At 38.6% G+C, this 15,827-nt stretch overlaps 1 protein-coding gene across 1 annotated transcript in view; it reads left to right on the forward strand.

Moving 5' to 3' along the window:
* Positions 1 to 15,028, forward strand: part of DCAF10 (DDB1 and CUL4 associated factor 10) — a gene marked incomplete at its 5' end in the record, with an annotated part of 20,159 nt that extends 5,131 nt beyond the window's left edge. The window contains 4 exons of the mRNA XM_011993771.1: positions 7,549 to 7,751; positions 10,049 to 10,159; positions 12,837 to 12,982; positions 13,933 to 15,028. Coding sequence (XP_011849161.1) covers positions 7,549 to 7,751; positions 10,049 to 10,159; positions 12,837 to 12,982; positions 13,933 to 14,301 — 829 coding nt within the window. The remainder of the gene's footprint in view (positions 1 to 7,548; positions 7,752 to 10,048; positions 10,160 to 12,836; positions 12,983 to 13,932) is intronic.
* Positions 15,029 to 15,827: the final 799 nt, after the last annotated feature.

Here is a 15,827-nt window from a genome sequence, read left to right on the forward strand (position 1 = left end):
AAAAAAAAAAAAAAAAAAAAAAAAAAAAAAATAGAAGCCACAAATATTCCTTAAAAAAAAAACAAACTGATGGAAAATCCTCAACAAAATATTAGCAAATCTAACAATATATATAAACATTTTTATGTCATCACCAAGTGGAATTTATCCCAGGAATACAGGGTTGGTTTAACTCCCAAAATCAGTTAATGTAATACATCATACTAATCAAGTTCAAAACCCATATGATCATCAAGACAGAAAAGCACTTGACAAAATCTCCTTGTGATAAAACTAGGCATAAAAGGGAATGTATTCAACAGCTAAGAATCTTGCTTAACATTGAAAGACTGAATGCATTCCCCCTAAGATTGGAAGCAAGGCTCTCACCACTTTTATTTGAAATTATACTGGAGGTACAACATTGCACTGGAAATGCAATCAGGTGAAAAAAAAAAAAAGAAGAAAAGGCATTCATATTGAAAAGAAGAAGTAAAACTGTCTTCATATGCAGGAGGTATGTTTCTGTGTATAGAAAATAGTAAGGACTCTACCAAGAAATCCGCTAGACCTAATAAACAAGTTTAGTAAATTCACAGGATATACAATCAATTGTATTTCTACTTATAAGCAATGAATAATCCAAAATTGAATGAAGAAAATAATTTCATTCGCAATAGCATCAAAAAGGGTAAAATACAAAGGAATAAATTTAACAAAAGAGGTATGAGATTTGCACACTGAAAACTATAAAACATTGCTGAAGGGAATATAAGAAGTTGTGAATAAATGGGGAGATAGTCCATGTTCGTGGATTGGAAGACTCCATATTATTAATTAATAACAAGTATTGGCAAGAATGTGGGGAAACTGGAACCCTCATTGCTGAAACCCACATTGCTGGTGGGAATGTAAAATAGAATAGCCACTTTAGAAAACAATTCGGCAGTTTCATAAAATGTTAAACATGGAGTTACCATATGATCCACCAATTCCACTCCTAGATATCTACTCAAGAGAAATGAACATATATGGCCACACAAAGACGTATACATGAATGTTTATAGTAGCGCTCATAATAAGCAAAAAATGGAACCAATCCAAATATCCAGCAAGTGGTAAATAGATAAACAAAATGTGGTATATGTATGCAACAGAATACTATTTGGCAATGAAAACAAACAAAGAATTGATACATGCTACGACATGGATGAACCTCAAAAAAGTATGCTGGGTGAAAAAAGCCAATTTGCAAAAGACTACTTACTGTACGATTCTATTTATATGAAATATCCAGAACAGGTAAATCTATAGAGATAGAAAGTTGATTAGTGGTTGCCTGGAGCTAGAGTGGGAACAGAAAATGATTGCTAATGGGCAGGAGGAATCTCTTAAGGTGATGAAAATGTTCTGAAACTGGATTGTGTTGATGATTGCACATCCCTGTAAATTTACTAAAAAATTACTTAATTGTGGCCTGGCATGGTGGCTCACGCCTGTAATCCCAGCACTTTGGGAGGCCAAGATGGGTGGATCACCTGAGGTCAAGAGTTTGAGACTGGCCTGGCCAACATGGTGAAACCGCGTCTCTACTAAAAATACAAAAATTAGCAGGGCATGGTGGTGGGCGCCTGTAATCCCAGCTACTCGGGAGGCTAAGGCAGGAGAATTGCTTGATCTGGAAGGCAGAGGTTCCAGTGAGCCAAGATTGCACCACTACACTCCAGCCTGGGCGACAGAGCGAAACTCCGTCTCAAAAATAAATAAATAAATAAATAAATAATAAATAAAAATAAATAAATAATTACTTAATTTACACCTAAAATGAGTGAGTTTTATGGCATGTAAGTTATACCTCAATGAAACTCCTGAATCATTAATTAACTAGAGATAGAAGGAAATTTACCAAACGTATATACTAAAAAATTACAGCACATTTTAAAATGGTGAACCTTAAGAAGTTTTCTCCCTAAAATCTGGAAGAAGAACTTGCTCACTGTTACCACTACTGTTCATCAGTGTCATGGGGTGGGTGAAGTGGGGGAGGGTACTAGTTGGTGCAATAAAAGAAGGAAGAAAACAATTATATATGGATTAGAAAGAAGAAAACAATATTATTCACAGATGATATATCAGGGGTTGGCAAACTATTTCTGTAAAGGACTAGGTAGTACATATTTTAGGCTTTGTATGATACACAGTCTCTGAGCCATCATAGATGTACATAAATGAATACATGTGGCTGCGTTCATAAAAACTTTCTTTATAAAACCAGGCAGTGGTCAGGCACAGTGGCTCATGCCTATAATCTCATCACTTTGGGAGGCCAAGGTGGGAGGATTGTGTAAGCCCAGGAGTTTGAGCCTAGGCAACGTAGTGAGACCTCATCTCCAAAAAAATTTTAAAACATGGCCAGGTGCGGTGGCTCACGCCTGTAATCCCAGCACTTTGGGAGGCTGAGGCAGGCAGATCACAAGGTCAGGAGTTCAAGACTAGCCTGATCAACATAGTGAAACCCCCATCTCTACTAAAAATACAAAAAAAATTAGCTGGGTGTGGTGGCGGGTGCCTGTAATCCCAGCTACTCGGGAGGCTAAGGCAGAATTGCTTGAACCTGAGAGGCAGAGGTTGCAGTGAGCTGAGATCGCACCACTGCATTCCAGCCTGGGCAACAGTGCAAGACCCCGTCTCAACAACAACAAAAAACTTAAAACATTAGCCAGATGTGGCTGTGTGCACCTGTAGTCCCAGGTACTCAGGAGGGTGAGACAGGAGGACTCCTGAGCCCTGGAGTTCAATGTTGCAGTGAGCCATGATTGCACCACTGCACTCTAGCCTGGGCAACAGATGGACACCCTGTCTTTAAAACATAAAATAAATAAAACCAGTAAGTGGGCCAAATTTGGCCCATAGGCCAAAGTTTTCTAATCCTTGATCTATATAGAAAATCTTAGAAATTTCTCAGATAAATTACCAGAATTAGTAAGAATTAACAAAGGTCATTAGATATAAATTATGGAAGAGAGTAGGGAGGTTCCTCAAAAACTTAAAAATAGAACTGCCATATAAATCCAACAATCCTTCTACTAGGTATATATCCAAAGGAAATTAAATTACTATGTCGAAAAGATATCTGCATTCCCATGTTCACTGCAGCACTATTCACAGTAGCCAAGATATGGAGTTAACCTAAACGTCCATCAATGAATGAATGGATTTAAAATGTTGTAATATACACAGCAAAATGCTATTCAGCCTTAAAAAAGAAGGAAAAATTGTCATTTGTAACAACATGAATGAGCCTGGAGGACATTATATTAAGCAAAATAAGCCAGGCTCAGAAAGACAAATATCACTTACATGTAGAATCTAAAAAAGTCAAAAACTCATAGAAGCAGATAGTAGAATGGTGGTTACCAGGGACTGGGACAGGTAGGTGGAGTACAGTGGAGGGAAATTTTGAAAATACGACATTTCAATTAGGAGGAATAAGTTCAAGAGATTTATATTGTACAGTATCATGACCACTGTTAATGACAATTCACTGTTGTTATTATATATAATTGAAATTTGTTAAAAGTAGATTTTAAGTGTTATCATAAATGCTAAGTATGTGAGGAGATATATATATATACATATAAATTAGCTTGATTTAGCCATTCCACAATATATACATATTTCAAACATCATTTACACCATTAAAAAAATTTATCTTTTTAGGCCTGGCACGGTGGCTCACGCCTATAATTCCAGCATTTTGGGAGGCCAAGGCAGGTGCATCACTTGAGGTCAGGAGTTTGAGAGCAGCCTGGCCAACATGGTGAAACCCTGTCTATACTAAAAATACAAAGATTAGCCGGGTGTGGTGCCGCACACCTGTAATCCCAGCTACTCGGGAGACTAAGGCAGGAGCATTGCTCGAACCTGGGAAGAGGAGGCTGCAGTGAACCGAGATTGTGCCACTGCACTCCAGCCTGGGCAACAGGCTGGAATACAGTGGCATAATCATAGTTTACTACCACCTTGACCTCCTGGGCTCAAGCCATCCTCCTACCTCAGCCTCTCAAGTACCTGGGACCCCAGGTGTGCAATACTCTGCCTGGCTACTTTTACATTTTTTCGTAGAGACAGCGTCTCATTATGTTGCCCATGCTGGTCTCTAACTCCTGGCTCGAGTGATCCTCCCACCTTGGCCTCCCAAAGTGCTGGGATTACAGGCATGAGCCACTGCACCTAGCCAACAAGGAAATTTTAAAATAAAGGGAATAAACTGCCTGGGCATGGTGGCTCATGCCTGTAATCCCAGCACTTTGGGAAGCCGAGGCAGGTGGATCACTTGAGGTCAGGAGTTTGAGATCAGCCTGGCCAACATGGTAAAACCCCGTCTTTACTAAAAATAGAAAAATTAGCTGGGCGTGGTGGCAGGTGCTTGTAATCCCAGTTACTTGGGAGGCTGAGGTGGGAGAATCGCTTGAACCTGGGAGGTGGAGGTTGCAGTGAGCCAAGATCATGCCACTGCATTGGGCGACAGAGTGAGACTCTGTCTCAAAAAAAAAAAAAAAAAAAGACAGACATATATATATATATATATATATATATATATATATATATATATATATATATATGAATGAAAATAGATATTGAAAAGTTACCCAGAATATAACATATGGAAATGAAAAGATAGAAAATATAAAGGAGCAAGTTATAAGAAAAGGAGAGTCAAACCTGAATGTTTCATACATATATTTGGAGCTCCAAAAGAATAGAGAAAATCAGCGATAGACAATATTGGAATAATGCCTGAGAAACTTTCAGAATATATGAATAATATGAATCTTAAGACTTGGAAAGTCAAACGAATCCCAATAAAGATAAATGAAAAAAGATCCAAATTTACATATACTGGTGAAATTGCAGTGTATGTAAATTTCATACGTAATTTAGACATATGCAAATATGTCTAAAGACAGAGAGAAGATTAACCAGAGGGGGAAAAAAGATAAATTACTCAAAGTAACAGTCAGACTAATAGCAGACTCACAAATTGTAACAATGGAAGATAGAACTCTGTGGAAAATTATCCTAAATATTCAGAAAGCAACAACGACCTAAAATTATATGCTCAGCTAAACCTTTATTCAATAAGATGAGTTGAGCTGGGCATAGTGGCTCTCAAGTGGGAGGATCACTTGAGACCAGGAATTCAAGACTAGCCTGGGCAACATAGCAAGACCCCATCTCTTCAGAAAATTTAAAAATGAGTCAGGAGTGGTGGTGCACACCTGTAGTTCCAGCTACGTGGAAGGCTGAAGTGGGAAGATCCCTTGAGCCTGGGAATTTGAGGTTATAGTGAGCTATGATTGTGCCACTGCACCCCAGCCTGGGCAACAGAGGAAGACCCAGTCTCTTAAAAAAGAGTGAAATAAAGATTTTCAGAACAGGCCGGGCATGGTGCTCATGCCTGTAATCCCAGCACTTTGGGAGGCCAAGGTGGTGGATCACCAGAGGTCAGTAGTTTGAGACCACCCTGGCTAACATGGTGAAACCCTGTCTCTACTAAAAATATGAAAAATTAGCTGGATGTGGTGGCAGGTGCCTGTAATCCCAGCTACTCGGGAGATTTATATTGTACAACATGACCACTGTTAATGACAATTTACTGTTATTATATATAATTGAAATTTGTTAAAAGTAGATTTTAAGTGTTATCATCATAAATGCTAGGTATGTGAGGAGATATATATATATAAATTAGCTTGATTTAGCCATTCCACAATATATACATATTTCAAACATCATGTACACCATTAAAAAAATTTATCTTTTTTTAAAGGCTGAGGCAGGAGAATCGCTTAAACCCGGGAGGCGGAGGTCGCAGTGAGCCAAGATTGTGCCATTGCACTTCAGCCTGGGCAACAAGAGTGAAACTCTGTCTCAAAAAAAAAATAAAATAAAATAAAAAAGATTTTCAGAACAATAAAAAATGAGAGAATTTACCTCAACAAAGTCTAACTTTAAAAAATTCTGGCCGGGTGCAGTGGTTCATGCCTGTAATCCCAGGCATGGGTGTGCTGGCAAGTGCCTGTAATCCCAGCTACTTGGGAGGCTGAGGCAGGAGAATCACTTGAACCCAGCAGGCGGAGGTTGCAGTGAGCCGAGACAGTACCATTGCACTCCAGCCTGAGCAACAAGAGCAAAACTCCATCTCAAAAAAAAAAAAAAAAAATTCTGAGGAATGCACTTCAGAAAGAAAGGATCAAAAAGGAATGTTGGAGATGAATGAAGGAATAATGAGCAAAAACATTATTAAGCATGTGTGTAAATCTAAAGATACATTGACTGTAAATTCTATTTTTTTAACAGCCGGAAGTTTTACAACTTTTTCTTCTGGTACTCATTTTCACTATATTTTCTCATAGAATTATATCCTGTTATATGCTCAGGCTGGTGTGCAGTGGCGCAATCATAGCTCACTGCACCCTCCACATTCCAGGCTCAAACCATCCTCCCACCTCAGTCTCCAGCTAATTTTTTATTTTTTGTAGAGACAGGGTCTTGCTATGTTGCCCAGGTTGGTCTTGAACTCCTGGGCTCCATCTGTCCTCCCGCCTCAGCCTCCCAAAGTGTTGGGATTACAGGCGTGAGTCACCACCCCCAGCCTACTGATCATTCTTATCGGTATCAAAAATATGCATGTAAACTGACATTAATTTTTAAAATTGTTTTCTGTGACCACAGGGCTATTAGTGTTACATTTCTTCTGGATTTAATGATCTTCACAATATTATTAGCCTACAATTGATTAAAACAACATATATTATTTTAAATAATAATTATTAACATAAAATAAAATTTATTGGAAAGACATCTCATTTTTGAAGTTTCCTTTTTTTTTTTTTTTTGAATAGAGATAGCGTCTATCTGTCTGTCACCCAGGCTGGAGTGCAGTGGTGTGATCATAGCTCACTGCAGCCTCAAACTCCTAGGCTCAAGTGATCCTCCCACCTCAGCCTCCTGAGTAGTTGGAACTGTGAGTGCACACCACCACACTCAGCTAATTTATTTTAATTTTTTAAATTTTTGTAGAGATGGGGTCACCATCTTACCCAGGATGGTCTTGAACTCCTAGGCTCAAGCAATCCTCCTGCCTTGGCCTCCCAAAGTGCTGGGGTTACAGGCATGAGCCACCATGCCTGGCCTCAAATATTTTTTAATTGACACATTGTAACTGTACGCATTTATAGGGTACAATTTGATGTCTTGATACATATATGTTGTATAATGAGCAAATCAGTATTAGCATGCACTTATCATTCCTTTGCAGTAAGGACATGTAACAGTCACTCTTCTAGCTATTTTATAATATACTATATCTTACTACTAACCATCATCACCCTACTGTGAAATATAATACCCTAGAACTTATTCCTCCTAATTGTAACTTTGAGCCCACTGACCAAGCTCACGTCATCCTCCCTAAATTTTATTTTGAAGGGCAAAAATATGATTATTACTGAACCGTTATATTTATGATAACTCTAGATTTTGTTGGCTTGGTTTCTCCTGTAGGTATACAGAAGATGGGTGTCCACATAAGAAATTCTTTCACACACGTTTTCTTATGCGAATGAGGTTAACACCAGATTGTTCCAAAATGTTGATTTCAACGTCCTCTGGATATCTCTTAATTTTGCATGATCTTGACTTAACTAAGTCTTTAGAAGTAGGCAGCTATCCCATTTTAAGAGCAAGAAGAACTACTTCAAGTTCAGGTAAGCTTTCCTTTTTTAGTCAAAAAGATTTTTCTCAAGAATCTCAAACAGAGAGATAATATATGTTTCTTTTCTGAGAATGATAGCAGGAAAGGGGAAGACAAAAGGCATTCTTTAGAAAGCTCAGTGATGGGTTTTTATCCAAGCAAGTATAATGATTTGTATGTATCTCTGACATATCATTCATATGTACCTCTGAATCACAAATGGACTAGGAGGAATAACTGCCAACCCTAACGTATTTTCTTTTAGCTTTATGCTAGCCACAGGATCTTTTCATCAGTAATTTTAAATCATCACTATCTCAAAAATTAGTGATGGCACAAGGTCTTAAGTCCTTCTGGAATCAAGCAGAGCTTTTATTAAGTTATGGTCAATACAGAGTTTTAGTTTTAAGTCTATCTGTGTCCTAGACTTATAGATGTCCAGACACAGATAGTTGGTGCCATCTTATCTCATTACTCTCTAAACACTGTCTTGCTAAAACTCTGTCTCTTCTCCCATTGCTGATTTTGTTAGACTTAAGTGAATTTAGGGTTCAGAAAAACTTAAGTATTGTATTTTATCAACATTATGTGATTTAAAAAAGACTGTATTTCATCTACCTTTGGGAAAGAGGTGAGTGGTTTACATTATGAACAAATTTATATAATTTACATTATAAACAAAATCCAGGGGAAAAAGACTTAAGCATTTGGAACATAGAATGCTAATAAATTTCTATTAAAAGGCAGCTTCGAATGGTTGGGACCAGGTACAGGGGCTCACACCTGTAATCCCATGACTTTGGGAAGCCAAGGTGGGAGGATCGCTTGAGCCCAGGAGTTCAAGAGTAGCCTGGGCAACATAGGGAGACCTCATCTCTACAAATAACTTAAAAATTTAGCCAGGCGCAGTGGCTCACGCTTGTAATCCTAGCACTTTGGGAGACTGAGGTGGGCGGATCGCTTGAGCCTGGGAGTTTGTGACCAGCCTGCACAACATGGTGAAACCCTGTCTGTACGAAAAACACAAAAATTAGCCAGATATGCTAGCATGCATCTGTAGTCCCATCTACTGGGGAAGCTGGGGCAGGAGGATCACCTGAGCCTGGCAGGTTGAGGCAGCAGTGAGCCATGATTGCGCCCCACTGCACTCCAGCCTGGGCAACAGAGAGAGACCCTGTGTCCAAAAAAAAAAAAAAAAAAAGAAAGAAAAAGAAAAGAAAATGAAAAAAAAAAAAAAAGGTTGGAATCTTTCTCCATGTGCACAGGACCACTTCCGAAGATTCCTTTGGGAAAGTACAGACATCATTGTACTACAGTGCCTGGTGTAATTGCTAAAACTAGAAATTTAAGTTTTACCAACTTACTTGCAAACAAGGGATTTCATAAATATACGAGTATAATCCTTTTAGATTCAAATTTGCCTTTTAAGTTAAACATGATAAGCAACTCTAACTTAGTGAGAAATAGTGATTTTGAATGTCTAGTTGGCCTATTTCAACTCAAAAACCAACAAAGTTTTCAGTTTTCTAACGGTAATTCTGATAATAACATCACAGGATATTAGACTAGTAAGAATTCTTAACATAGGTGTGGGACCACTATCAAAATGTGATGCTGAAATAGACATTGCTATTTGGAGTAATATATCAGACTCCACTACCTGATACTCATTTTATTTTTTTCAATGTAAACTTTGTGTCACATTTCAGAGTATTCACATAAACTTGGCACAGTAGTGCATACCTGTAGGCCCAGCTACTCAGGATGCTGAGCCTGAGGTGGCAGGATCACTTGAACCCAGGAATTAGGAGTCCAGCCTGGGCAACATAGCAAGATCCTTGCCTCAAAAAAAAAAAAAAAAAAAGACTATTCACGTAATTTCAATAATGATAATGGAAGTTTTTGGTATACTTTAAAGAAGAATCTCTTCATGTTTCTGGTAATGGGCCTGATGTTTGGACCCTATTTTAACATAAAAACAAAAGGCTTAAGAGCTTAGTTTTCATTTTCATTGAATTTTTAGGTTTCATTTTAGTACAGAAATGATGAGGATCCAAAGATGCTCCTATGATTATTTTGCTTTTCATTTTTATTTCACATAGTCAAGTCTTTGATATAAAAGATTCAGAAAGGGACTAGATCTTAGAACACTTCAAAGAGCTGTCTTGCCTTCCTCAGTCTTATAGGCCAGTTATATATGACCATTTTTTTTAAATGTTAAAACTATGGTTCGAGCAGAATAATTAAAAAGTGAAAAGCCACTACCAGAGTTATGCTAGGTTTATTGTCAGAATTTTTTATATTTTTAAGATTTGACCACTTCATCAAGTTCATCTGGTCCTAGAGTTTCTGGCTCACCTTGTCATCATAGTGATTCTAATTCTTCTGAGAAACACATGTCACGAGCCTCTCAAAGAGAAGGTAGGTTAAAAGTTGGATTTTATAATCTTGTAACAACAGATTCTGCCAATCTGATTAATTATTGATTGATTAAAATCAACTTTATGGTTTTGATCCATAAAAATAAAAGCAATGGAGATGAGGTGATTTATCCCTCAGTCATCATCTTCAAAAAGCTAACCGAGAGTCTCTGGGGTTGAATATCTTGAGTTAAATCTTAATGGAATATGAGTCTTGGTTTTATTAGCTGGACTTAGTTTGGTCTAGTTTGGAGAGCAAGTAGTTCAGAAATGTGGATTTCAATCAAGATTGTTGTGAAAATTAAATGAGATTATGCATGTGAAAGTTCTGTATAAATATAAGGCATGAATTTTCAGGTAATTGTGAAAGTCACCTGGCTACCCTCAGACTTTTTGCTCTGCCATTTCTTTGTCTGTGCAATGCCTGACAGCTTCAAAGGGTTTGTAGGATAAAGATACCATCTGGCTCCACTCTGTATTTCCCAGTTTTTTCCTAGCCATTCTGGCAGAACTAGGTGCTGTGCCCTATACCTTCCACCCCCCAATTGAAATGGTTTCTACCTATACAAATTCCACATACTATTCCTCTTCATACTAATCCACATCTAAGCTCTTACATTATTTATTGTTTGTTCTTCTCTTTGTGAACTGAGTATTAAGAGCCAGATATGGCTTTTTTTTGTTTTTTGTCATTTTGAGTCACTTTTGGAAATAGAGATTTCTCTACCTTGATATTTTGGGCAGAGACTGAATCTCAGACTTCTAATTTGTGTTTTCACTGGGTAGCTTTGCCTGGAAGATGCTGGTTATCTTGCATGGCTACTTATGTCAGTAGAACGGTTTAAGAGCTCTTTCTAACCTAACCTATGGCCTATCCACTTGCCTCTGGATATTGAAGTCTGTGATATTTCACTTTAAGGTTAAAGGCTCCTCATCTTAAATGTAAAGATTTAAGCCCAGAAGTATAACATTTTTCCTTTGATTTGTAACACAAACATCTTTTGCAGATTCTTCCTGTTCTCCTCCTCCTTGTGCTATGGGAAACAAGTCAAGGCTTCTAATAATCATTGAGAAAAATCTTTATTGATTGACTACACCATCCACAAGAAAAAGAAACTTAATTTAAGAAGAAAAGAATAGTTAACATGCTTGCTTGTTATTGACCAGTGGTAAACACACAAACACAAATATACAGCAGTTCTATGCCACAGAGAGTTGAGAATGAGGGAAGAGATGATATATGAGAAGGCTGGAAAGAAGAGGAAAATGAGAGGGTGGAAAGAGAGGAAAAACATGGGAGAAGGTGGGGCTTATAGGTGAAGTTGCTCTAAATGTTGGAAATCCTGCATCTTCAGATGTCAGAGTATGTTAACACCATCCTTTGGCAGATATAATAGCTGTATAGAGCAGAGGCTTTCAAATACATTTCAGCATTAGAACTCTATGTTTGACATGAAATCTGCTGTGGATTCTTAGAGATGTAGCACAAATAAAATCAAAGTAGCTCTGGTTCAAGAAAAATTAGGGAGGCTCTTGACCCTCCAGTCTTCCTCACCCCATCTCCACCTTAGCTCACACGTGGTTTCCCACTTTTGCCAGCTCCTGAGGAATCCCAAGGGGCACAGTTAGCAAACCACCTACTTAGAATGCATTTTTTGTCTGCTTTTATTATAGGTTTTCCAAATTAATTCTTAAGCGTTTTTCTCTAAAATTGTTAAAGTTCAATCACATGTGAAATAGTCATTTCAGTAGAGTTTTGTTATAGCAGTGTAATTGAGAGCTTCACAGGTTTCTGTTAATGATGTAGTAATCTAAAGGGAATCTTTAAAAAGAAGTTAACACATCTGCTTGACAAGCAATTCACAAAGGATCTGACAGAGGGAGCTCATTACCTTCAAAGTAACTCCTTCTGCAGTCAGAGAAGTGTTGAAATATTTCTCTGGCTATTAAGTTTCTAAGTTGCTTCCTTACAGTGTCTATGAAAGTGGTTTTTCATGCACCTGAAGGATATAACACACTCCCATTAGTAACAGCTTACTCCAGCAGTCATTTTCACTGGGAGTTAGGCAGAAGGAAATGATGAGGCACAGTAGAATCACCAGGAAGATGTATGATTGGCAATGTCCCCCATCCCTTGTTTTGACATGCCTTTATGTGAGGTGTCCTTCCTCACCTCCAAAATTTGTTTTGTTTATAGTGTTGTTGTTGCGGGGGCATAAGTCCTGATCTTTTTATTTGCTTAAAGGCAATTCTCGTGGCTTCCAGGTATTTCCTTTTCTGGACCAGAAAGCACCAGGTCCAATAAGATGAGAATTGTTACCTTTTATCTTTCTAGAGTCCTTTCATGTCACATAACTTTGGTTCTTACTTAAATAAAGAGCTTTCTGAGATGTAAGAACCCCTAGTCAGCTTCTATGCCTTAGCCTTAGGTCGGCAATGATTACCGCTGTGGGAACTTGGATTCTTTCGTTCTATTTATACCATTTCCCCACACCTTCACCCTGCCAAAACTCACACACCATACACTGGGGAGTACCATGCCCTTTAACATATGGTAGCATAAGGGGCAGACTAAGGAATGATGGCATGGGAGGTGGCTGCCAGAAATAAAAGCTTTGATGAACTGCCTTAGTTTTTTGATAATACAAATTCCACATCCTCCTTTTCTTGTATCTCAGGAGTTTCACCACGAAACAGTCTTGAAGTCGTAACCCCTGAAGTTCTTGGTGAGAGTGACCACGGAAACTGCATCACATCCTTACAGCTGCACCCAAAAGGCTGGGCCACTCTTCTTCGGTGCTCAAGCAACAGTGATGATGAGGAGGTACAGGCAGCAGCACTCCACCTTCAACAGGGCTCATTGGACAAATTGCCATTGCCGTGTGTGCAGACCTTAGGCCGATCACTGACTGCAGTCTCTGCCTTCAAGGGCATACTGCTAGAGATCCTGCTTCTCGACTCTCCTGTTTCTGTCCTCTCTTGCTTCATATGGTATCATTATCCCTTCCAAACTCTTCTTATTCCTCTCCTGCTGGAGTTGAACAAGGTGGGACGTACTTTAAAGGCCAGCATCAGCTCAGATTTTGCCCAGCTTCTTAAATCTTGCCTCCTTCATCTCACCCCCCCGCAAAAAAAAAAAACAAAAAAAAACAAAAAACCCTTGTATAATAAACATAGGTCTGAAATGTTTCAGCTAAGTTGGCTAAATGTGAGATTTTACTAAGCCAATTGAGTATCATAATTTTCTTTTTTTAAAAACCAGGGGAAACTCTGGGAAAGGAAGGGACTATACTGATGACTAGGGGGAAAGGTGTTAAATGACTTTATGATTCTCATCACTCTGGAAAGCAAGAGTCTTCCAAGGATCTCACTGGTCCTAGAGGCCACAACTGAAAGGAGAGAAGAGAAGAGCCTTTGAATTGTGTAGGGGAAGAGGTAAGATACTCTAGGGCTTGGATGTACTCCAGGAATTTTAAAAATATCAACATTGTTGTTGCCCTTAGAAAAGAAAATGTATTACTGCAGAAGTCACAGGCAGCCTCAGGGAACAAAAGGCTTTAAAGCATCATAACACAGAATAACCTTAGCTTATGAAGATAAGAAAGTAGGGGGCCTACAAGTTTTGTTAGTTGGGAGGGGGATAGCATTATTCTGAGTGATTTCTTGTAACAATTCTGTGGCTTTGGCAATCTGTTGAGCTTTTTAAAAATAAGGAATATCTGTAGAACTATTTGGGCTCTGTAACCTTGGTTTGTCTCCCTTCTCTCCCCCTAGTGTACTTGTGTCTATGAATTCCAAGAAGGAGCTCCAGTGCGACCTGTCTCACCTCGCTGTTCTCTACGACTGACTCATTACATTGAAGAAGCCAATGTAGGCAGGGGTTACATCAAAGAACTTTGCTTCAGCCCCGATGGGCGAATGATTTCTTCCCCACATGGCTATGGGATTCGTTTGTTGGGATTTGACAAACAGTGCAGTGAACTTGTTGACTGCTTGCCCAAAGAAGCCAGTCCCTTGCGGGTGATCCGTTCTCTATACTCTCATAATGACGTGGTACTGACAACAAAGTTCTCTCCAACACATTGTCAGATTGCCTCAGGGTGCCTTAGTGGACGGGTTTCTTTGTATCAGCCAAAGTTTTAGGCACAACTTACATCAAATAAGGAACTCTTCTGGTGTTTGACTTAGGAATTACTTCAATTTAGATGAAGTATTTTCTTTTTAGAAGATCTGATAAGTTTGGGTCAAGATCCTGGTTCTTATGGGTCCATGAACACACTTGTGACCTTAGTACTTGGTCATCCAGCATCATACAGGCATCTCCAAGTTAGACTCTATGCAGCATCATCTTTTTCAGCATTCCTCTGCTCCTGCTGATCTGTGCCACTGAACTCCAGTTCTTCTGGTCATTTTGCATGGTAGCTCTTGTCAAGTTCCTTTCTTCCTCACTATTTCTCTCTTTTCCTCTCCCTGTCCCTCTCTTTCTTTGTATTGATTTTGGTGTCAATTTTGTGGAATTTGGCAGGAGTTTTGATTGGAGTAGGAGAAACCCATGACATTAGAATTGAATAAAACCTAGAAACTGGATATTGGCATATTGGTTGTTGAAAAAGAAATTTCATCTTCACTTATGAGTATACTTGGTCTTTTAAAGTTGCTGTTATGTTTATCCATATTGAGCACAGATAATGGCATTATTCTTATAATTGTTAAGATAATCTTGTAACAAAATGTCTTTTAAGTTTCCTGTTAAAATTATAAAAAGATTTTCATGGCGAGAGGGATTTTATTGTGAAATTCTAGAAGCAAATATTACCACCTCTCTTTGTAATTTACTTTACTTGTATGAATTTAACATCTCTAGCATGTATCCTTACTTGATATTTTGTTCCTATCAATAGCATTAGAAAGGAAAGGAGACAGAATGGGCTTTAGTTATTTCTATTGCACAGAAAAGGATTTTTAAAATTAGATTAGTACAATATCTGGTCATAGAGTGATAAGAACAATGTGACTTAGATTTTCTGTATTTCATCTGCCAGATTATTTGAATCACACAGGATGATGTGTTAACAGTATTGGGGTGCAAGAGGAATCAAGAGTAGAGGTAGGGGTTTACTCATTTTTCTTCCCTGAGCCAGGTGTCACAAGCCAACTCTGTCACCATTAGTGAGGGGAGAGTTGCAGTCCTCTTCAAGCTGTTATCGTAAGTATGGTAGTCAGTGACTTGGATATCAAGACTAAGTGCTGATATGAAGACTTGCCTTGTGTTTTCTTATGAAACACATAAGTATAAAGCAGGACTCAAGCACAAGGCTGACTGTTCTTCTTTGAATAACAGCTTTCTTGCAGTCTCCTCCACATGGGTGGCACTGTGTTTAGAAGGGATTACCAAAGGCTGGAGCAATTTAAGCTATGCACTAGCCTTGCCCTCTTAGGTTGCATTCTCTCTAGGCCACTGGTTCTCAAACATTAGGGTGTATTGTACCCATTACAGAGCTTGTGAAAAATGCAGAAACCTGAGCCTCACCTTATGAGATTCTGATTCAGCCAGGGGGAAGACAGGAATTTGCGTTTTTCATAGGAACCTCAAGTAATCTTTATTCTGAGGGTCTCTGGATTGCAGGTTGAAAAACATAACCTTAATTAGCAGTAAATTCTTCTCTACC

The sequence above is a fragment of the Mandrillus leucophaeus genome, unplaced genomic scaffold (assembly GCF_000951045.1).
Source record: "Mandrillus leucophaeus isolate KB7577 unplaced genomic scaffold, Mleu.le_1.0 Scaffold433, whole genome shotgun sequence".
Taxonomy (NCBI): Eukaryota; Metazoa; Chordata; class Mammalia; order Primates; family Cercopithecidae; genus Mandrillus; species Mandrillus leucophaeus.